This window comes from Oncorhynchus kisutch, linkage group LG2, assembly GCF_002021735.2.
Source record: "Oncorhynchus kisutch isolate 150728-3 linkage group LG2, Okis_V2, whole genome shotgun sequence".
Lineage (NCBI taxonomy): Eukaryota > Metazoa > Chordata > Actinopteri > Salmoniformes > Salmonidae > Oncorhynchus > Oncorhynchus kisutch.
In genome coordinates, this window is record NC_034175.2 from 60,232,539 (window position 1) to 60,257,534 (window position 24,996).

Consider the following 24,996-nt stretch of genomic DNA (forward strand, 5'->3'; position numbering starts at 1 on the left):
GGCGCCAGTGGCGAATTTGCCAATCTTGGTGTTCTCTGGCAAATACCAAACGTCCTGCACGGTGTTGGGCTGTAAGCACAACCCCCACCTGTGGACGTTGGGCCCTCATACCACCCTCATGGAGTCTTTCTGACCGTTTGAGCAGACACATGCACATTTGTGGCCTGCTGGAGGTCACTTTGCAGGGCTCTGGCAGTGCTCCTCCTGCTCCTCCTTGCACAAAGCCGGAGGTAGCGGTCCTGCTGCTGGGTTGTTCCCCTCCTACGGCCTCCTCCACATCTCCTGATGTACTGGCCTGTCTCCTGGTAGCGCCTCCATGCTCTGGACACAGACACAGCAAACCTTCTTGCCACAGCACACATTGATGTGCCATCCTGGATGAGCTGCACTACCTGAGCCACTTGTGTGGGTTGTAGACTCCGTCTCATGCTACCACTAGAGTGAAAGCACCTCCAGCATTCAAAAGTGACCAAAACATCAGCCAGGAAGCATAGGAACTGAGAAATGGTCTGTGGTCACCACCTGCAGAACCACTCCTTTATTGGGGGTGTCTTGCTAATTGCCTATAATTGCCACCTGTTGTCTATTCCATTTGCACAACAGCATGTGAAATTTATTGTCAATCAGTGTTACTTCCTAAGTGGACAGTTTGATTTCACAGAAGTGTGATTGACTTGGAGTTACATTGTGTTGTTTAAGTGTTCCCTTTATTTTTTTGAGCAGTGTTTGTGTTATATATATATATATATATATATATATATATTATATATATATATATATATATATATATATATATATATATATATATGTGTGTGTGTGTGTGTGTGTGTGTGTGTGTGTGTGTGTGTGTGTGTGTGTGTATATATATACACACACAAACACTGCTCAAAAAAATAAAGGGAACACTTAAACAACACAATGTAACTCCAAGTCAATCACACTTCTGTGAAATCAAACTGTCCACTTAGGAAGTATATATATCACACACACTACTCAAAAAAATAAAGGGAACACTTAAACACCACAATGTAACTCATACACACATATATATATATATATAATTTTATATATAACATTTACTTAAGTACTGACTAAAGGGTCTGAATACTGAGATGCAGTGCCTGAGACCACTACTCCACTTGGGAGCACCCGGGAAGCACTTTTGGCAGCAATTACAACCTAGAGTCTGCTTGGATATGACGCTACAATCTTGGCACACCTGTAGTTTGTCCCATTCTTCTCGGCAGATAGCTCAAGCTCTGTCAGCACGGTTGGGGAGAGTTGCTGCACAGCTATTTTTAGGTCACTCCAGAGATGTTTGATCTGGTTCAAGGTGAACCTTCGCCCCAGTCTGAGGTCCTGAGCAGGTTTTCGTCAAGGATATCGGTACTTTTCTCCGTTCATCTTTACCTTGATCCTGACTAGTTTCCCAGTCCCTGACGCTGAAAAACAACCCCACAGCATGATGCTGCCACCACCACCATGCTTCACCGTAGGGATGGTGCCAGGTTTCCTCCAGACGTGACACTTGGGATGCAGGCCAAAGAGTTCAATCTTGGTTTCATCAGACCAAAGAATCTTAGGTGCCTTTTGGCAAAATCCAAGCGGGCTGTCATGCGCCTTTTACTGAGGAGTGGCTTCCTTCTGACCACTACCATGAAGGCCTGATTTGGTGGAGTATTGCAGAGATGGTTGTCATTCTGGAAGGTTCATCCATCTCCACAGAGGAACTTTGGAGCTCTGTCAGAGTGACCATCTGGTTCTTGGTCACCTCCCTGACCAAGGCCCTTCTCCCCCGATTGCTCAGTTTGGCTGGGCGGACAACTCTAGTAAGAAGTGGTTCCGAACTTCGTCCATTTAAGAATGGAGGCCACAGTGTTCTTGGGGACCTTCAATTCTGAATAAATGTTTTGGTACCCTTCCCCAGATCTGTGCCTCGACACAATCCTATCAAAGCTCTCCGGATAATTCATTCGACCTCATAGCTTGGTTTTTAAATTGACATGCACTGTCAACTGTGGGACTTTATATAGACAAGTGTGTGCCTTTCCAAATCATGTCCAATCAATTGAATTTACCACAGGTGGACTCAAATCAAGTTGTAGAAACATCAAGGATGATCAATGGAAACAGGATGCACACCTGAGCTCAATTTCGAGTCTCATAGCAAAGGGTCTGAGTACTTATGTAAATAAGGTATATATTTTATTTTTAATACCCGTTTTCGCTTTCTCATTATGTGGTATTGTGTGTAGATTGATGAGGCCCTAAAAAATGTCAGACTCCAGCCGCCCAAGTAATAGAATATAGAAAGGGGGGACACAGAGTGGTCATAATAGTTTGTAGGTCAAACCATTCGGACGCCACAGATGTTTGTGAGAAGAAGGGATGTCTCATGGTCTGACAAACACCACTCTAGCTCTGCCACCTTGCACTGCAGATGCAGAAGTGCGACAGCGGTGGATTGAGACACATCCAATGCAAAAAAAAACAGCTCTAGCTTAAACTGATTTTTAAAAATAAAAAAATGTAACAGACTCTTGTATTAAGTTAGTTAGATTGATGCACCGGTGCGTTAATCGACTCTTTAGGGGATTAATACACCAATGGTAACATATTCTCTTACCTAATTTAAATAAGTACCGCCTTGTTACCAACATCGGAGTAGGTGTATTTGCAAAGGCCAGTGGTTTATAGCTACTCTACTGGTGCCAAGCAAACATAATTACAAGTTTACCTAATTCATCTATGGCAAAAATACTTGTTTCCCCTTTCATCTGTGTCTGGTGTTAATTAGTTACTGTCTAGCTAGGCCCTCAGCTAGCATGGAACAAAGGCGGGGGGCATTGAAATCTGACGCAGTTGTCAAGTCAACATCTGTCAGTGCTGCATTGAACTGCATCACAAGAGACATGCCTGAAACTATGTCTAAAGACTTGACACCTTAGGGAAGCCATAGAAAAAGGAATCTGGATGATATCCCTTCAAATGGATGATAGGAATGCATAGGAACAGAGAGGTTTCAAAATAAGAGGCACTTCCTGATTGGATTTTCCTCAGGCTTTCGCCTTCAATATCAGTTCTGTTATACTCACACAATATTTTTACAGTTTTGGAAACTTTAGAGTGTTTTCTATCCTAATCTGACAATTATATGCATATTCTAGTTTCTGGGGCTGAGAAATAGGCAGTTTCAAATGGGTACGTTTTTTAGCCAAAAATGAAAATACTGCCCCCTACACGCAAAAGGTTAAACAAGGAAGGCACATTTCAGTTGTACAACTGACTAGGTATCCCCCTTTGCCATCTGTCCCTGCGGTCTTGTTACCTGTTACCCTGTTTAAAGGTCTTACTCACATCGGCTATGGAGAGCGAGATCACAGTCGTCTGGAACAGCTGCTTCTCTCATGCATGGTTCAGTGTTGCTTGCCTCAAAGCGAGCATAGAAGGAATTTCACAGGAATTTAGAGAACCAGGAGACAGACCACAGTACTGCAGCTCATCTACCATTTAACAGCAGCTCATCAAATACCACAAGAGCTTATAAACGATTTGATCCACTGAATATTAAAAACTTTCCACACAGAACACGCATGAGTGCGCTCACACATACATACACACGCAAAAATATGAGCAGCAGTTGTCTGACCTGCTTTACCGCAGTAGGTAGCTGCAGAGCTGAACAGTAACAACAACGCAGGCAGAAACTGGTGGAGTGAGAAACTGGGTTTGGTGGGACCCACTGGTCATGGATGATGCATCCAAACACCAGAGTATAAGGACAGGAAATGTGAATGTGTGTGTGTGTACTGTACGTGTAGTAGTGAATAGCGATATAACACTTACCAAAGATATTGGTGGAATGTCCTTTCTTGGCGAGAGGTTTCAGCTCGTTGTGTCCCCATCCGTACTGTCTGTAGCTGTCCCACGCATGCTTCATCATCTACAACATACACATGAGCAGCCTGGTTTAGACAAAACATCTGGTACACAATGAGCTGGTACACAAAAACAGTAACATCTTGAACTATGGAGTGGAGTTAATACCACCAGCTGAAGAGACCATTCCAACAGGCTTATCACAGTCAAATAAATGACTCATAATAAACAAAAAACTGAAATTAGCATGCACACACACAATCATTTAGCTTTTTTTCACCATCATTGCAGCCTCGCCAGGAGAGAGGGCGGCACAATACCTAGCCCTTTGTTCTGGGCAATGATGTTACTAAGAGAGACATCCCTGTGCCCCTTCAGCCAGTGCCCCCACCTCCACTCAATCCCCTGACCCCCCCGGGCTCCAGCCCCTGGTGTGGCCTTAACCCTGTCTGTTCTGTCACTCGGTTGCTAGGTCACTGCCCAGCAGCTCCCTCACCACAAGGCTGGGTGGACAGGACACGACAGTGTGAGTGTGTGTGCATGTGTGTTTATGCGTGCCGTGTAACTCCTCTTCAGACATTGTTAAATTGTAGCCGTGGGGCTACTTCTCTCTCAAAGCTTTGTTTTCCTTGGCTGTCTGGAGGCACTGACTAGACTTTGTGGATAAAAACACTATGCTCCCAGCTGTGTTAAGTATGGGAAGTTTTAAACTATGTCTCATCAGGATTAAACAATATCATAATAAATTAAGTTGTATTTGTGGATTCTTCTCTTCTACTAACTAAATGTATTCTTCCCAGAGGGTCAATACAGCTGCATTAGACAAAGACATTGTTCACACAAGCACTGATATTGAACAATTTCTCCTAACATTAGTGATACGGCCATAAACTTTTTTTCTCCCTTAAAGTGACCTGACCTGGACCCCCTTCATCACTAATCCATGGCTCTTTCCCGTTATCAATGCTGCCACATGATCGCTTTCCCTACACTCATTACATTCCAAGCTTAATTGCATACACAACATATACCTTCCTCCTACAGATAACCATTAACTTCTGGTGTAGACCCTCTATATTTCAATAGGATACCTGATAATTAACCCTATCCCAAGTTGAGGAGTTTGTCTATGATGGATTCTGGGTACTAAGACACATAATGGCACTTCATCCAGACTGATCTTTTGAGTTCCTTTGGCATTTTTGAATGCATGCATTAAATGAATCAATTAGACAATAAATTTGACCATTTTTTTAAACAAATCTAACTACACTGAACAAAAATATTTAAAAAAATACATGGAAAGTGCTGGTCCCATGTTTCATGAGCTGAAATAAAAGATCCCAGAAATATTCCATACACAAAAATATTATTTCTCTCATATTTTGTGCACAAATGTGTTTACATCACTGTTAGCGAGCATTTGACCTTTTGTCATTATAATCCATCCACCTGACAGGTGTGGCATATCAAGAAGCTGATTAGAGAGCATGATCATTACACAGGTGGACCTTGTGTCAGGGACAATATAAGGCCACTTTGAAATGTGCACTTGTGTCACAACACAATGACACAGATGTCACGTTGAGGGAGCATGCAAATGGCGTGTTGACTGCAGGAATGTCCACCAGAGCTGTTGCCAGAGAATTTGGCAGTATGTTCAACAACATCAGAACACGCATAACTGCGCCAGCCCAGGACCTCCACATCCAGCTTCTTCACCTGTGAATCTGTGCTGAGGAGTAGCTGTCTGTAATAAAGCCCTTTTGTGGGCCTGGCTCCCCAGTGGGTCGGCCTGGCTCCCAATTCGGTAGGCCTGTGCCCATACCAATCCCACCCATGACTGTGCCCGCCTAGTCATGTGAAATCCATAGGTTAGGGCCTAATTTATTTCAATTGACTGATTTCCTTATATGAACAGTAACTCAGCAAAATCTTTGAAATTGTTGGATGTTGCATTTATATTTATATTCACAATACAGGTGAATGCAAATTCAATAGTAGTGTGTGCATGCATTGAGATAATATTTATTTCACGAGGCTACAGATGAAAAACAAATCTGCTTACCTTCCATTCGGGATTAATTTTATTGTAAAAGTAAACAACATTTGCAAAGATGAAGCAATGACTTATTTTATAAAAGTGTGTGCTGTCTATTTAAGACCACTGACGTCATTCACACAAAGTCGGTTCGAGGCTTGAGCAAAGATGATCTTGACTGGGATAGACGCGAGGTGGGGGAGATGAAGTGAATGAACAGCTTTTGGTGACAATCAGCTTAGTACTCAGCAATATTTTGATTTATGGTTTGCATATTATCACAAACTAGGTACTAGGGTAGTGAATTGATGTTGACTTCTGCTGTACGCTAGCAAGGAAGGTTAGCCTCCGCCGGTATCTTCTTGCATTGTAGTGTTCTAGCCTGTACTTCACATTGTTTTGGGAACAGTAATGAGCAAATTAAAAATGTCTACATGCCATGTGGCATTATTCTAGTGTGTTCACTTCTGTCCAGCATAAGTGGTGATGCAGCCTGGACTCAGTGGTTCCTCATGGCAGACTAGCACTAGTGGGGCAGGGACATCACTGCATTAAGAGACTTGATCCTCTCTCAAAGTACACAATGTGAGACACTTGATATTTATACTCTAAGTAACAACATTTCTAGTGGTCTGGGGCATGCAGTGGTGGGGAGGGTGCTTGTTCCAGAGCCGGGAGCCGAGACAGCAGAATGCTTGGGCACCCATTGTTTTTAGGCGTGTCTTTGGGACTGCAAGGAGTCTGACTGGCTGTAGTGGAGCGGGTCAAGAGCTAGCTCGATAGCTGTAGTGTCCAGGTCCAACGCCAAGATGATTTATTGCAGTCCCAGCAGAGCTCAGCCTGGGAATTAGGCATCAGACATGGATCCAGGTAGACAGTGGAGTGAGGTGGAGAGAACACCAGATAGGAGATTAGCAGGTGATCAGCAATGGAATCGTACATGTATATTTCGACACATTGTCTTTCAGTTTGATGGCAATTTCAACTTTGAAAAACTGCTAATAAAAGAAGCATCTAATAAACAAAAAACAAAACGGTTGGCATGAGAAGTGGCATCAATCGCGCTGGCATCCTCACGTGTGGCTTAGAAAATAAAAAATACAACTTGTGTTCTGCCCTTTTACATTAGAATTTTTTCAAACATCCAACTTCTATCTAGCCACATCCCATATCTCTCCCACCATCACACTATAAAAGCTATCCTGGGTAGTGCTGCCCCCTCCAACAGTCTAGTAGTTAAACAGACCACATTGAGATCCCTCAGTCTCCCTCTGTCAGTGCCTGCCTTATCCTCCTGATGTTCATTTTGTGCTACATTGGACTTCTCTACTCTTGGCTTTTATTCCCAGTGACTGTTGGAGGCGTTCTGCTTGTCGGTTAGCAGCCATCCCGCCTGCCTAACTCTGGGCTTGGTGAAGGGAGCATAGGGAAATGACAGCTTGCGGTAGGGTGCTCAGTGTCTGTTAACTGAAACCCACGCGCCACAGAGATTATGAAGACAAGCACACAAACTGTGTAAGAAACTCACAGCCAACCTTGCGGTTCTGGCTATGTTGGTTTTAAAAATGGCAACTTGCAACACCAAGTTTGTGGGCTCGATTCACACGAGGGACACATACACTAAGTGTACAAAACATTAGGAACACTTGCCCTTTCCATTACATTGCCTGACCAGGTGAAAGCTATGATCCCTTATTGATTTCACTTGTTAAATTCACTTCAATCAGTGTAGATGAAGGGGAGGAGACAGGTTAAAGTACGTTTTTTAAGTCTTGAGACATGAATTGTGTATGTGTGCCATCCAGAGGGTGAATGGGCAAGACAAAGGATTTAAGTGCCTTTGAACAGGGTATGGTAGTAGGTGCCACACGCACAGGTTTGAGAGTGTCAAGAACTGCAACGCTGCTGGGGTTCACACTCAACAGTTTCCTGTGTGTATCAAGAATGGCCCACCACCCAAAGGACATCCAGCCATCTTGACAAAACTGTGGGAAGTATTGTGTCAACATGGGCCAGCATACCAAATTGAGGCTGTTCTGAGGGCAAAACGGGGTGCAATTCAATATTAGGAAGGTGATCCAAATGTTTGGTACACTCAGTGTATACTGGATATAGCCTGTGCTAAGTCACAATGGATAAAAGCATCCATTTAATAACCATCATTATCTTGGTCTGTCTAGCAGAGGCTATGCCGTTTTTGTCTTGCGCTGACATTATTAACATTGTTAACATAAGCATTCACAACAGGATAATTACATAGTAATTTCTACCCAATATCTATCATGGTGTGGACCATGATAGACCATGGAAGATGTATTAATCAAGCCACCTTCTATGCCACCTTCAACCTTGGCTTGGAACGGACTCCACCCTCTCTGTCCATCCATTATCACTGAGAAGTGTATATCTATACAGCTCTTGGAGCTGATGAAAACAGCAGATTTTACTATTAAGATTTCTGGAGAATGTCTGACAGATTCGTAACCAGTTCTGATACATGTACACACTGATGTGGAAGGAAAGGTGGATTTCATCATCTGTGCCTTAAAGGACACGTCACCTTGTCATTTCAAGTCGGCGAGCTCTGGTGATATGATTTTTGTTCTAAATACCTGATGTTTTACCTGTTGTGGGCTGAGGTCTTGGGCGCTTTGCATGAAGACATTATGTCCCCAGCTGATCATTTTTCCACAGCGCAACATTGCAGAGAACCTTGAGGGTGACATCCTTTTAGAGTAAATCACTTCTCTTGAACCACTTCTTGGAGAAGCAAGGCCAGGACTGGCGCAAAGCACAGAAAGAGGGAAGGGAGAGATGAGGGAGACCGAAAGAGAGAAGCACGTAAAAAGAGCACTACAGAAAAAGTATCCAAGCAGTGGAGAGACAGGGTGGCCTAGTGGTTAGAGTGTTGGACTAGTAACCGGAAGGTTGCAAGTTCAAACTCCCGAGCTGACAAGGTACAAATCTATCGTTCTGCCCCTGAACAACCCACTGTTCCTAGGACGTCATTGAAAGTAAGAATTTGTTCTTAACTGACTTGCCTGGTTAAATAAAAGGTAAAAATAAAAAATAAAATAAAGGAAGAGGGATAGAAAGAGGGGATTGCAAGAGCAAGACAGACGGAAACAGAAAAAGACACGAGCAGGTATAGATAGGGTGATGGGGGTATGACCTTAATCCAGTTGAATGATGTCTAACAATCTGAGTTGCACCCCCACCCACAGGTTAGACCAGTAGCGGTTGTTTACTGGACTATTTCCTGTTCCTGCATAACTCAGGCCAGGGGAGGAGGACAGGGACGTGGGTGGACAGCCTATAAACTGAGAGGTCCGCAGTGCGGCTGGCCAGTGCTCTCTCTGCCTTCCTGTCTCCCGTTCTGGGAAACATTGCCCACTAGGAGCTCTGCTCTGACTTTCACAATGACAGCCAAACTCTGGCCCACCAGGCACCTATGTCCCGCATCCTGCCCGGGTCTGTCAGGACACAGCCTGCCCTCAACCATCACCACCAGGTGATTCACACAGCAGAAGCTACCCCCCACCACCGCACCATGCCCTGTAAGTCACACCTGCTGCCAAACATTCATAAATCCATGGGAGTCACAGTGCTGCTGAAGGAGCAGGACCATTTCTTCTAGGCTGCTGCCATTGTTTAAATCAACTTAGCTTGAGAGGCGAGGGGAGCTGCTTTGGAGGTTTGGAGTTATGAATGTACTGCCCTGGATAACCTCGAGACACCCTGATTGATTTAAAAACCTCCCTCCATCCTCCCCCCTCGAACGAATCCTATCTGCTCTAAAGGACGGCCCTTCACAAGATACACAATGGCAGTGAAAATGTGACAGCTCTGCGCTCCACTGTAAATACATTCATGACACCCAGGGTGACAAAATGATTTTAAAAAGTAGCTCAGATAGGCCCCTTAAACAGCTCTTAGCGTCAGGTCCTAACAAATAAAGAGAATAATACAGCTGCTGCTCCATTGTAACATATGGTGCTCTCACACCCATCTAGCCACCTAGAACACTCATTGTGGATTCAGACCCAGTCACAATGAATTCATGTGGAAGCACAACAAGAGGTGGGTTCAGGAATGACACCCCTGTCAGAATAGCAATCACAGCCAGTAAACAGGGCAGTCAGGTGAACAAGTTTGGGTAGTGGAACAATATTAGAGAGTCACCACTTTGTTGAGAAGCATTGCCTTCAAATGAAAACTCACTTGGCCCATTCCCTCTGGCACATTCTCCTGACCTTGCTGTGACTGTTCTTTGGGATGGATAATATTAACTGGTATTCTGCCTCTTTCTCTCCCAGTCTCTCTGACCTTGAGTACTTCTGTGTGCACCACTATGCCCCTTCTTTCTCACTCCCTATACTGGGCATATGCTCAGCCATGATCATGGCACTGAACTGGTCCCTGTGCTCCCCAGTCCTCTCCCCCCAGGGCTCCCAGTATCCCAGGCCAAACCCCCCCCCCCCCCCCCCCCAACCTCTATCGATCCCAGAGAGCTGTGCCAACAGTGAACAAAGACACTCCCCTCCCCCTCCCTGCTAAGTCGGTCTCTAACGGAAGGGTGAGGACCACGGATTTACAGGCTGTCCGTTTACAGACGCTCCCTGACAAGCCTATAGTTCAATTCACAGAACTGGAGAGTTCTCCTGTCATTGAGAGTTTCAAAAGGCATGCATACACAGAGAGGGAATGGACATTACAATCCATTTCCAAGTACAGCTGATTGAGTTGGAAGGATACTAAAATGGAATATTACATCGTAATGACGAGATTACCCGGGTCAGGGAAGTAGAAATAATATACAATGGGGAGAACATTACATTTTATGGGGCAGCAGAAATGAACCAGTAAACATGAAACCAAGTGAAACCAAGACAAAACCTCTGTTACGGGATTCTTCCGTCGAAGGAGAGGCGGACCAAAATGCAGCGTGGTTATGGTTGAACATCTTTAATAAAGATAACGTGAACAATATACATATACAGAATAAGAAAACGTGGAAAAACCGAAACAGTCCTAACTGGTGCAAAACACAGAGACAGGAAACAATCACCCACCAAATACCCAAAGAATATGGCTGCCTAAATATGGTTCCCAATCAGAGACAACGATAAACACTTGCCTCTGATTGAGAACCACTCTAGGCAACCATAGACTTACCTAGAATACTACACTGAACACAACCCCATTAATCTACAAAACCCCTAGACAAGACAAACACATAATCACCCATGTCACACCCTGGCCTAACCAAAATAATAAAGAAAACGGAATACTAAGGCCAGGGCGTGACAACCTCTCCATTTCTACCCCTCTTCTTGCTCTCACGCTAATCCATGAAGGATAAATTATTTTCAATTTTTAGATCTAAAAATGCCAACATCGGGCCGATGCCAATGTCTAGTTTAACGCCGATGCGCAAAACCAATGTCAGAGCTGACGTGAATACCTATATAACGTAGGTAGATGACGTAATGACGCCATGAAAAATATAGTGGTTCGAACAGTCATTTGAAAGAGTCAGAACATTTCAGTGGGACAATGCAAAGGCACGCCAAGATAATGTAATTCATTGTCCTTGACAATCAACCATTCTCTGTCGTGGATGATTTTTTTATTTCACCTTTATTTAACCAGGTAGACTAGTTGAGAACAAGTTCTCATTTGCAACTGCAACCTGGCCAAGATAAAGCGCAGCAATTCGACACATACAACACGGAGTTACACATGGAATAAACAAAACATACAGTCAATAATACAGTAGAACAACAGAAAACAAAACGTCTATATACAGTGAGTGCAAATGAGGTAAGTTAAGGAAATAAATAGGCCATGGTGGCGAAGTAATTACAATATAGCAATTAAACACTGGAATAGTAGATTGGCAGAAGATTAATGTGCAGGTAGAGATACTGGGGTGCAAAGGAGCAAAATAAATAAATAAATAAAAGTATGGGGATAAGGTACGTAGATAGATGGGCTGTTTACAGATGGGCTATGTACAGGTGCAGTGATGATGTTGGCTTTCGCCGACTGGTCGAGCACCACTACCAATTAGGCGCCATTTTTCAGCTGCTGCCTTACCGGAGTTACACAAGTCTTGTTGAAACTCACATCCATGATGCATCCCTGCTATTACTGCGTCCCGACTGACATTTGGACCAGCGATGTCAGTCCCATGACCATTAGGAACCTGACAGCAGTGGGTCCACGAGGATTTCCTACTGAGGAAAGCTGTATTGCATGCGCAAGAATGTGCTGGTTCTTCTCATACCGCTGCTGCCATTTCAGTGGTATTGAGAACATGTTTGAAACATGAACACTCCTAGCTCCATTCGAACAACTGACTTGAGAAATAAGCTCAACTGCGTTTGCAGCAGACGTGATACCCTGTCATGACATTGAAAGTCCTGCTCAACAAAAATGCCAACACAGAACGTCTTGTTAACTTGGAAATGTATTTGACTAGAGGCTGTGAACAAGCGATTCGGTGGTATTCTCTCTGAGCCTCTTTACTGAAGACTCATCTCTTCAGTGGGTCATATGATTGAGTGTAGTCTGGCCCAGGAGTGTGAAGGTGAACGGAAAGGCTCTGTAGCAACGAACCGCCCTTGCCGTCTCTGCCTGGCCGGTTCCCCTCTTTCCACTGGGATTCTCTGCCTCTAACCCTATTACAGGGGCTGAGTCACTGGCTTACTGGTGCTCTTTCATGCCATCCCGAGGAGGGGTGCATCACTTGAGTGGGTTGAGTCACTGATGTGATCTTCCTGTCTGGGTTGGCGCCTCCCCTTGGGTTGTGCCATGGCGGAGATCTTTGTGGGCTATACTCGGCCTCGTCTCAGGATGGTAAGTTGGTGGTTGAAGATATCCCTCTAGTGGTGTGTGGGCTGTGCTTTGGACAAGTGGGTGGGGTTATATCCTGCCTGTTTGGCCATCATCGGATGGGGCCACAGTGTCTCCTGACCCCTCCTGTCTCAGCCTCCAGTATTTATACTGCAGTAGTTTGTCGGGGGGCTAGGGTCAGTCTGTTATATCTGGAGTACTTCTCCTGTCTTATCCGGTGTCCTGTGAATTTAAGTATGCTCTCTATAATTCTCTTTCTTTCTCGGAGGACGTGAGCCCTAGGACCATGCCTCAGGACTTCCTGGCATGATGACTCCTTAATGTCCCCAGTCCACCTTGCCGTGCTGCTGCTCCAGTTTCAATTGTTATGCCTGCGGCTATGGAATCCTGACCTGTTCACCGGACGTGCTACCTGTCCCAGACCTATTATTTGACCATGCTGGTCATTTATGAACATTTGAACATCTTGGCCATGTTCTGTCATAATCTCCACCCGGCACAGCCAGAAGAGGACTGGCCACCTCTCATAGCTTGGTTCCTCTCTAGCTTTCTTCCTAGGTTTTGGCCTTTCTAGGGAGTTTTTCCTAGCCAACGTGCTTCAACACCTGCATTGCTTGCTGTTTGGGGTTTTAGGCTGGGTTTCTGTACAGCACTTTGAGATGTACGAAGGGCTATATAAATACATTTGATACTGTGTCACCACCATGCTCGATGCAAAGTGCTTCAATGCAGACAAGAAACAGGGTTTACTTGAAATGTTACAGGCACAGCTGGACAAGATGGAAACGGACACAGTGACCGTGCACACTGAGTGCACATGAAATCCTGGTTGAACAAATTAACGAAATAGCACAGCAAGTAAGTGAAAGAAATGTTTTTATTATGTTTTACTGGTAATGGGGACATACGTAAACACCAACAAAATAACCTTTTGGCAGTGTGTGTGTTTCAACTATTTAACTGTACTAGAATGCTTAAAAAAGGCTGCTAAAATGTTAAATATCGGTATCGGGTTGTTTTTTTGCAAGGAAATTATCAGTATCGGCCATAAATGTCATATCGGTGCATAGTTCAAACACCAGAGACAACACTGATATGAGCTACTGTGGAAACAGTCCTGAGGTGAGTGGCATTGTGGGTCTGTCTTGTCCTCTTCAAGTTTCTCCGTCACACTCATCGGCCCATCACCATGCTACTCGTTAGGCCTATACTTAGCATTTAGCTGCTGTGGTTTACCTGGAATACAGACATGTCTTTTCACCACATTCCTTCTCACCATCTTTCCATTTAAGAGAAGTGCTAAACGACAGCAAAACAGTCATGGAATCATGTTGCCAAACACATCCACACTTACCGATAGAGCAGTGACGGTCAAGCGACCACTACCACGGTAATAACTGCTTGAATTCGAGGAAGAAAAAAAACAAGGAACAGTCTATGTTACAGGAGAATCGGACTCAAAAGCAAGAATGCCTGGCCGGCCCACCTTCATTCAGCTGTTTGTTCCCCCCAAAAATGTATTGATGTTATTTTAAAAAATATATTTTTTTAAATACGTTTTCATGATGGTAGTCATCTATAACTGTCAGTTACATGATTATACGGCCAGCCCTACTTACCAACTCATACATATACAGAGGTGTATTCTAGGAGAGAGGATACTGTTGAAATATAGATCCACGACATCTATACATAATATATAGAGGTCTAAATTCTCATGAATCATGGATTCTGGTCACCAGGTAGTATCTCTCTTCCGGGGATATAGGGCTGTATTGGATGGGCATAGCTTACGACAGTGTGTATCACACAGAGCAGAAACCTAGATTGGCTCTCTGAGATGAGTCGTGTTAGATGTGGAAATGGGCCTATAGCATAGTGCTGTGGCCAATGGATCTTATTTTCTCATTTACTCTCTAGATACTTATTTCGCAGTTTCACAAATAGTATCAAATGGTGAAGAGGAAGGTTCATCCTTAAAACATATACATATCAGTTGAACTAGACTATAGCTTTGGATGTAAACCTTATGAGAAATAAGTGTCGTTACACAGTGTTAGAATGAGTGTATGGCAGATGGCCATGCTGGAAGGAGGCTTCAGAGAGCGAGAGAGCTTTATGATGCCCTAGAGGAGACGTGTGATATTCATGGACACACGCAAAAAGTCATAACGCATTAAATGTAACTATTTTTCTAGATAAATACAACGACAAACATTCTTTTAATGGACAGTTTACTTCCCATTATTATTATTTTTTTTATTTTTTTATTTCACCTTTATTTAACCAGGTAGGCAAGTTGAGAACAAGTTCTCATTTACAATTGCGACCTGGCCAAGATAAAGCATAGCAGTTCGACAGATAAAACGACACAGAGTTACACATGGAGTAAAAACAAACATACAGTCAATAATGCAGTATAAACAAGTCTATATACAATGTGAGCAAATGAGGTGAGAAGGGAGGTAAAGGCAAAAAAGGCCATGATGGCAAAGTAAATACAATATAGCAAGTAAAATACTGGAATGGTAGTTTTGCAATGGAAGAATGTGCAAAGTAGAAATAAAAATAATGGGGTGCAAAGGAGCAAAATAAATAAATTAATTAAAATTAAATACAGTTGGGAAAGAGGTAGTTGTTTGGGCTAAATTATAGGTGGTCTATGTACAGGTGCAGTAATCTGTGAGCTGCTCTGACAGTTGGTGCTTAAAGCTAGTGAGGGAGATAAGTGTTTCCAGTTTCAGAGAGTTTTGTAGTTCGTTCCAGTCATTGGCAGCAGAGAACTGGAAGGAGAGGCGGCCAAAGAAAGAATTGGTTTTGGGGGTGACTAGAGAGATATACCTGCTGGAGCGTGTGCTACAGGTGGGAGATGCTATGGTGACCAGCGAGCTGAGATAAGGGGGGACTTTACCTAGCAGGGTCTTGTAGATGACATGGAGCCAGTGGGTTTGGCGACGAGTATGAAGCGAGGGCCAGCCAACGAGAGCGTACAGGTCGCAATGGTGGGTAGTATATGGGGCTTTGGTGATAAAACGGATTGCACTGTGATAGACTGCATCCAATTTGTTGAGTAGGGTATTAGAGGCTATTTTGTAAATGACATCGCCAAAGTCGAGGATTGGTAGGATGGTCAGTTTTACAAGGGTATGTTTGGCAGCATGAGTGAAGGATGCTTTGTTGCGAAATAGGAAGCCAATTCTAGATTTAACTTTGGATTGGAGATGTTTGATATGGGTCTGGAAGGAGAGTTCACAGTCTAACCAGACACCTAAGTATTTGTAGTTGTCCACGTATTCTAAGTCAGAGCCGTCCAGAGTAGTGATGTTGGACAGGCGGGTAGGTGCAGGTAGCGATCGGTTGAAGAGCATGCATTTAGTTTTACTTGTATTTAAGAGCAATTGGAGGCCACGGAAGGAGAGTTGTATTGCATTGAAGCTTGCCTGGAGGGTTGTTAACACAGTGTCCAAAGAAGGGCCGGAAGTATACAGAATGGTGTCGTCTGCGTAGAGGTGGATCAGGGACTCACCAGCAGCAAGAGCGACCTCATTGATGTATACAGAGAAGAGAGTCGGTCCAAGAATTGAACCCTGTGGCACCCCCATAGAGACTGCCAGAGGTCCGGACAGCAGACCCTCCGATTTGACACACTGAAATCTATCAGAGAAGTAGTTGGTGAACCAGGCGAGGCAATCATTTGAGAAACCAAGAGTGTCGAGTCTGCCGATGAGGATATGGTGATTGACAGAGTCGAAAGCCTTGGCCAGATCAATGAATACGGCTGCACAGTAATGTTTCTTATCGATGGCGGTTAAGATATCGTTTAGGACCTTGAGCGTGGCTGAGGTGCACCCATGACCAGCTCTGAAACCAGATTGCATAGCAGAGAAGGTATGGTGAGATTCGAAATGGTCGGTAATCTGTTTGTTGACTTGGCTTTCGAAGACCTTAGAAAGGCACGGTAGGATAGATATAGGTCTGTAGCAGTTTGGGTCAAGAGTGTCCCCCCCTTTGAAGAGGGGGATGACTGCAGCTGCTTTCCAATCTTTGGGAATCTCAGACGACACGAAAGAGAGAGGTTGAACAGGCTAGTAATAGGGGTGGCAACAATTTCGGCAGATAATTTTAGAAAGAAAGGGTCCAGATTGTCTAGCCCGGCTGATTTGTAGGGGTCCAGATTTTGCAGCTCTTTCAGAACATCAGCTGAATGGATTTGGGAGAAGGAGAAATGGGGAAGGCTTGGGCGAGTTGCTGTTGGGGGTGCAGTGCTGTTGTCCGGGGTAGGAGTAGCCAGGTGGAAAGCATGGCCAGCCGTAGAAAAATGCTTATTGAAATTCTCAATTATGGTGGATTTATCAGTGGTGATAGTGTTTCCTATCTTCAGTGCAGTGGGCAGCTGGGAGGAGGTGTTCTTATTCTCCATGGACTTTACAGTGTCCCAGAACTTTTTTGAGTTGGTGTTGCAGGAAGCAAATTTCTGCTTGAAAAAGCTAGCCTTGGCTTTTCTAACTGCCTGTGTATAATGGTTTCTAGCTTCCCTGAACAGCTGCATATCACGGGGGCTGTTCGATGCTAATGCAGAACGCCATAGGATGTTTTTGTGTTGGTTAAGGGCAGTCAGGTCTGGGGAGAACCAAGGGCTATATCTGTTCCTGGTTCTAAATTTCTTGAATGGGGCATGCTTATTTAAGATGGTTAGGAAGGCATTTAAAAAAAAAATCCAGGCATCCTCTACTGACGGGATGAGATCAATATCCTTCCAGGATACCCCGGCCAGGTCGATTAGAAAGGCCTGCTCGCAGAAGTGTTTCAGGGAGCGTTTTACAGTGATGAGTGGAGGTCGTTTGACCGCTGACCCATTACGGATGCAGGCAATGAGGCAGTGATCGCTGAGATCTTGGTTGAAGACAGCAGAGGTGTATTTAGAGGGGAAGTTGGTTAGGATGATATCTATGAGGGTGCCCGTGTTTAAGGCTTTGGGGAGGTACCTGGTAGGTTCATTGATAATTTGTGTGAGATTGAGGGCATCAAGTTTAGATTGTAGGATGGCTGGGGTGTTAAGCATGTTCCAGTTTAGGTCGCCTAGCAGCACGAACTCTGAAGATAGATGGGGGGCAATCAGTTCACATATGGTGTCCAGAGCACAGCTGGGGGCAGAGGGTGGTCTATAGCAGGCGGCAACGGTGAGAGACTTGTTTTTAGAGAGCTAGATCCAAGATGGCGTAGCAGTAAGTCGTCCTGTCGTCGTCCTGTCGTGTCGTGTCCCTGTATATTTTGTTTATATTTTGTTTATTTTTCGTTTTTTTTTAACATATTTTTCGTTTTTTACATAGCTATCCCTTTAAAAACATTTTGCTAAACCTAAGCTTCCAAATACGCTGGATCTTCACAACTAGCTATCTAGCTAAACCGCAACCCCGGATGATTACCCCTGGCTCGCGTTTCCACCCACTTAGCTTGAAGCTAGCCCGGCCAGCGCTACCACCGTAGCATACTCCTGAGCTACAATACCCGGGCCCACGACCGGTCTATCGATGTCACCGCATGAAGAGGAATAAACAGACTCACCCCATCGCGACGTCCCCCAAAGGCTAACTCTCTAGCCCTCGCTATCTCCCTGCTTGCTAATTCGGCCTGCTAACTGCTAGCTTGTCCAGCTCCGGCCCGCTAACTGCTACCTTGTCTAGCCCGGGCCTACAAACTGTTAGCTTGTTAGCACAGGCCTGCTAACCGCCTGAATCGCCGCGTTCCAAACGCCCACCGGACCCATATTTACTTTCTATCTCTTTTGACTTTTAATTTGTTTATACCTTCCGGAAACCTGCCTCACCCAATGTGATACGGAATCGCTATTATTTTTTATTTATTTTTAGAACACACTCAAGAACCTCCAGAAGCTAACCAGCTAACTAGCTACAAGCTATTTAGTCATTGTTCGTATTTTTAATTTTTTTTACCTGGATAACACTCGCCAGTCCAGCTTCCCTTCCCCATCCACCGCTGCCCCCTGGACACTGATCTCTTGGCTACATAGCTGATGCACGCTGGACTGTCCATAAATCACGGTACTCCATTCTGCTTGTTTGTTTTATCTGTTGGCCCCGTTGCCTAGTCTACGCCATTTTACCTGCTGTTGTTGTGCTAGCTGATTAGCTGTTGTCTCACCTACTGTTTTAGCTAGCTTTCCCAATTCAACACCTGTGATTACTGTATGCCTCGCTGTATGTCTCTCTCAAATGTCAATATGCCTTGTATACTGTTGTTCAGGTTAGTTATCATTGTTTTAGTTCACAATGGAGCCCCTAGTTCCACTCTTCATACCCCTGATAACTCCTTTGTCCCACCTCCCACACATGCGGTGACCTCACCCATTACTACCAGCATGTCCAGAGATACAACCTCTCTCATCATCACCCAGTGCCTGGGCTTACCTCCGCTGTACCCGCACCCCACCATACCCCTGTCTGCGCATTATGCCCTGAATATATTCTACCATGCCCAGAAACCTGCTCCTCTTATTCTCTGTCCCCAACGCTCTAGGCGACCAGTTTTGATAGCCTTTAGCCGCACCCTCATACTACTCCTTCTCTGTTCCGCGGGTGATGTGGAGGTAAACCAGGCCCTGCATGTCCCCAGGCACCCTCATTTGTTGACTTCTGTGTTCGAAAAAGCCTTGGTTTCATGCATGTCAACATCAGAAGCCTCCTCCCTAAGTTTGTCTTACTCACTGCTTTAGCACACTCTGCTAACCCTGATGTCCTTGCTGTGTCTGAATCCTGGCTCAGGAAGGCCACCAAAAATTCAGAGATTTCCATACCCAACTATAACATCTTCCGTCAAGATAGAACTGCCAAAGGGGGAGGAGTTGCAGTTTACTGCAGAGATAGCCTGCAAAGTAATGTCATACTTTCCAGGTCCATACCCAAACAGTTCGAACTACTAATTTTGAAAATTACTCTCTCCAGAAATAAGTCTCTCACGGTTGCCGCCTGCTACCGACCCCCCTCAGCTCCCAGCTGTGCCCTGGACACCATTTGTGAATTGATCGCCCCCCATCTAGCTTCAGAGTTTGTTCTGTTAGGTGACCTAAACTGGGATATGCTTAACACCCCGCCAGTCCTACAATCTAAGCTAGATGCCCTCAATCTCACACAAATCATCAAGGAACCCACCAGGTACAACCCTAACTCTGTAAACAAGGGCACCCTCATAGACGTCATCCTGACCAACTGGCCCTCCAAATACACCTCCGCTGTCTTCAACCAGGATCTCAGCGATCACTGCCTCATTGCCTGTATCCGCTACGGAGACGCAGTCAAACGACCACCCCTCATCACTGTCAAACGCTCCCTAAAACACTTCTGTGAGCAGGCCTTTCTAATCGACCTGGCCCGGGTATCCTGGAAGGACATTGACCTCATCCCGTCAGTTGAGGATGCCTGGTCATTCTTTAAAAGTAACTTCCTCACCATTTTAGATAAGCATGCTCCGTTCAAAAAATGCAGAACTAAGAACAGATACAGCCCTTGGTTCACCCCAGACCTGACTGCCCTCGACCAGCACAAAAACATCCTGTGGCGGATCGCATCGAATAGTCCCCGTGATATGCAACTGTTCAGGGAAGTCCGGAACCAATACACGCAGTCAGTCAGGAAAGCTAAGGCCAGCTTCTTCAGGCAGAAGTTTGCATCCTGTAGCTCCAACTCCAAAAAGTTCTGGGACACTGTGAAGTCCATGGAGAACAAGAGCACCTCCTCCCAGCTGCCCACTGCACTGAGGCTAGGTAACACGGTCACCACTGATAAATCCATGATTATCGAAAACTTCAATAAGCATTTCTCAACGGCTGGCCATGCCTTCCGCCTGGCTACTTCAACCTCGGCCAACAGCTCCGCCCCCCCCGCAGCTCCTCGCCCAAGCCTCTCCAGGTTCTCCTTTACCCAAATCCAGATAGCAGATGTTCTGAAAGAGCTGCAAAACCTGGACCCGTACAAATCAGCTGGGCTTGACAATCTGGACCCTCTATTTCTGAAACTATCTGCCACCATTGTCGCAACCCCTATTACCAGCCTGTTCAACCTCTCTTTCATCTCGTCTGAGATCCCCAAGGATTGGAAAGCTGCCGCAGTCATCCCCCTCTTCAAAGGGGGAGACACCCTGGACCCAAACTGTTACAGACCTATATCCATCCTGCCCTGCCTATCTAAGGTCTTCGAAAGCCAAGTCAACAAACAGGTCACTGACCATCTCGACCATCTCGAATCCCACCAGTGTGGCACCTCAGCCACACTCAAGGTACTAAACGATATCATAACCGCCATCGATAAAAGACAGTACTGTGCAGCCGTCTTCATCGACCTTGCCAAGGCTTTCGACTCTGTCAATCACCATATTCTTATCGGCAGACTCAGTAGCCTCGGTTTTTCGGATGACTGCCTTGCCTGGTTCACCAATTACTTTGCAGACAGAGTTCAGTGTGTCAAATCGGAGGGCATGCTGTCCGGTCCTCTGGCAGTCTCTATGGGGGTGCCACAGGGTTCAATTCTCGGGCCGACTCTTTTCTCTGTGTATATCAATGATGTTGCTCTTGCTGCGGGCGATTCCCTGATCCACCTCTACGCAGACGACACCATTCTATATACTTTCGGCCCGTCTTTGGACACTGTGCTATCTAACCTCCAAACAAGCTTCAATGCCATACAACACTCCTTCCGGGGCCTCCAACTGCTCTTAAACGCTAGTAAAACCAAATGCATGCTTTTCAACAGGTCACTGCCTGCACCTGCATGCCCGACTAGAATCAACACCCTGGATGGTTCCGACCTAGAATATGTGGACGTCTATAAGTACCTAGGTGTCTGGCTAGACTGCAAACTCTCCTTCCAGACTCATATCAAACATCTCCAATCGAAAATCAAATCAAGAGTCGGCTTTCTATTCCGCAACAAAGCCTCCTTCACTCAAGCCGCCAAGCTTACCCTAGTAAAACTGACTATCCTACCGATCCTCGACTTCGGCGATGTCATCTACAAAATGGCTTCCAACACTCTACTCAGCAAACTGGATGCAGTCTATCACAGTGCCATCCGTTTTGTCACTAAAGCACCTTATACCACCCACCACTGCGACTTGTATGCTCTAGTCGGCTGGCCCTCGCTACATATTCGTCGCCAGACCCACTGGCTCCAGGTCATCTACAAGTCTATGCTAGGTAAAGCGCCGCCTTATCTCAGCTCACTGGTCACGATGGCAACACCCATCCGTAGCACGCGCTCCAGCAGGTGTATCTCACTGATCATCCCTAAAGCCAACACCTCATTTGGCCGCCTTTCGTTCCAGTACTCTGCTGCCTGTGACTGGAACGAATTGCAAAAATCGCTGAAGTTGGAGACTTTTATCTCCCTCACCAACTTCAAACATCAGCTATCTGAGCAGCTAACCGATCGCTGCAGCTGTACATAGTCTATTGGTAAATAGCCCACCCTTTTCACCTACCTCATCCCCATACTGTTTTTATTTATTTACTTTTCTGCTCTTCTGCACACCAATATCTCTACCTGTACATGACCATCTGATCATTTATCACTCCAGTGTTAATCTGCAAAATTGTAATTATTTGCCTACCTCCTCATGCCTTTTGCACAAATTGTATATAGACCCCCCCTTTGTTTTCTACTGTGTTATTGACTTGTTAATTGTTTACTCCATGTGTAACTCTTTGTTGTATGCTCACACTGCTATGCTTTATCTTGGCCAGGTCGCAGTTGCAAATGAGAACTTGTTCTCAACTAGCCTACCTGGTTAAATAAAGGTGAAATAAAAATTTTTTAAAAAAAGAGGAGGTGGATTTTTAAAAGTATAAGTTCAAATTGTTTGGGTACAGACCTGGATAGTAGGACAGAACTCTGCAGGCTATCTTTGCAGTAGATTGCAACACCGCCCCCTTTGGCAGTTCTATCTTGTCTGAAAATGTTGTAGTTTGGAATTAAAATGTCTGAATTTTTGGTGGTCTTCCTAAGCCAGGATTCAAACACAGCTAGAACATCCGGGTTGGCAGAGTGTGCTAAAGCAGTGAATAGAACAAACTTAGGGAGGAGGCTTCTAATGTTAACATGCATGAAACCAAGGCTATTACGGTTACAGAAGTCGTCAAAAGAGAGCGCCTGGGGAATAGGAGTGGAGCTAGGCACTGCAGGGCCTGGATTCACCTCTACATCGCCAGAGGAACATAGGAGGAGTAGAATAAGGGTACGGCTAAAAGCTATGAGAATTGGTCGTCTAGAACGTCTGGAACATAGAGTAAAAGGAGGTTTCTGGGGGCGATAAAATAGCATCAAGGTATAATGTACAGACAAATGTATGGTAGGATGTGAATACAGTGGAGGTAAACCTAGGTATTGAGTGATGAGAGATATATTGTCTCTAGAAACATCGTTGAAACCAGGAGATGTCATTGCATGTGTGGGTGGTGGAACTAATAGGTTGGATAAGGTATAGTGAGCAGGACTAGAGGCTCTACAGTGAAATAAGCCAATAAACACTAACCAGAACAGCAATGGACAAGACATATTGACATTAAGGAGAGGCATGCTTAGTCGAGTGATCAAAAGGGTCCGGTGAGTGGAGAGGTTGGTTGGTGATTTAGACAGCTAGCCAGGGCATCGGTAGCAAGCTAGCATAGGATGGAGGTCTGTTGTTAGCCACCTCTTGCGTTCCGTCAGTAGATTAGTGGGGTTCCGTGTGGTAGAGGGGATTAATCCAAATCACACAACAACAACAAAAATAAAAACAATAGATATAGTTATAGAGGCCCAAGAAGAAAACAATAATAATAATAAAAAATAAAATAAAATTGTCCGATTGTCTATTCAGATAGCAGCCGGTAAGACAGCTAACGGTTAGCAGGCCGCAGATGGGCGTTCAGGTAACGTCGCGACGGAGGAGCCAGCCGAATAACTCCTTCGGGTAGATAACGTCGGCAGTCTTGTTGTGAAGGCCCGGTGGGGCTCCGCGAAGGCAGTAAAACGGGTCCGGATAGGTGACTGCAGCCCAGGTGTGATTGATGGAACTCAGGAGTGATTGACGGAGCTTGCTAGCTCCGGAATAATTGATGTTTGCTCCGGAATCGACGAAGGCCGATAGTCACACGGATAGCAGCTAGCTAGCTGTGAGATCCGGGTATGAATGTCCAGAGAGCAGTCGAAATCCAGGGACATGGAGAGAAAAATTGCGCCGTACAGAACTGGCGATAGATTTTCGAGCTAAAGGATAGCTGATGACCACAAACCGTGGTTAGCTGAATACTAACGATTTGCCAGTAAAGGAGCTAACTAGCTTCTGAACTAGCTTCTGGATTAGCTTCTGGCTAGTTTCTGGCTAGCTTCTTGGAGGATTACAGATCTGAGGTAAATAATACTTTATAAATAAACATTGGTGAGGCGGGTTGCAGGAGAGTGTTTTGAAGATGAGTTGATGGAAAAATAAAAAATAAAATGTGAAAAAGTTGTAAATATATATATATATATATATATACACACAGGACACGACAAGACGAGGACAAAAGACGTCTGAACTGCTATGCCACCTTGGATTAGAGTGGCAGTGCTCTAGACCAAAATAAAAACGTGCCAAGCAAGACAACTGAGATGGTAGTCTATGATTTAAAAAAGTTAGTCTAAGCTATTTCAAATAACATTTCCAGGAAATGCATAAGATATTTGGATGTGCAACATGTCAAAATAGGATCTAGAATTATCAGACTTCTTTTTGGCTCTTCAGAGAATCTTTGTGCATATTGGCCTATATTATTCACCACCTGGAAACGCAAAACACTTAACTAGACTGCTAACTAGCCTACATGGCAGATATCCTACAAAAATATTTCAGCGCTAGGCCTAGGCTACTTGATGTAGACGAGGGATAGGCAACTAGTGGCCTGGACCCTTTTGTAGGCCCTCGGATCAAACCCTGCCCCCCCCCCCCGCAACTTATTTTTGAGTTAGAATAGCAAACTTCAGACGGGCCTGGACATGTACTGGCTTAAGCAGGGGGACACGTCTGGCACTGCAGGAATTGAGTCCCTGGCGGCATAGTGTGTTACTGATGGTAGGCTTTGTTACTTTGGTCCCAGCTCTCTGCAGGTCATTCACTAGGTCCCCCCGTGTGGTTCTGGGATCTTGCGCGGAGCCCCAGATCGAGGGAGATTATCAGTGGTCTTGTAT

General features: G+C 45.0%; 1 protein-coding gene across 5 annotated transcripts in view; it reads right to left on the reverse strand.

The window, feature by feature from the left end:
* Nucleotides 1-24,996, reverse strand: part of LOC109869372 (mannosyl-oligosaccharide 1,2-alpha-mannosidase IB) — a 146,119-nt gene that overhangs the window by 89,153 nt on the left and 31,970 nt on the right. For all 5 annotated transcript variants that reach the window (XM_020459463.2, XM_031799179.1, XM_020459500.2 and 2 more), the window contains one exon: nt 3,847-3,943. In XM_020459463.2, coding sequence (XP_020315052.1) covers nt 3,847-3,943 — 97 coding nt within the window. The remainder of the gene's footprint in view (nt 1-3,846; nt 3,944-24,996) is intronic.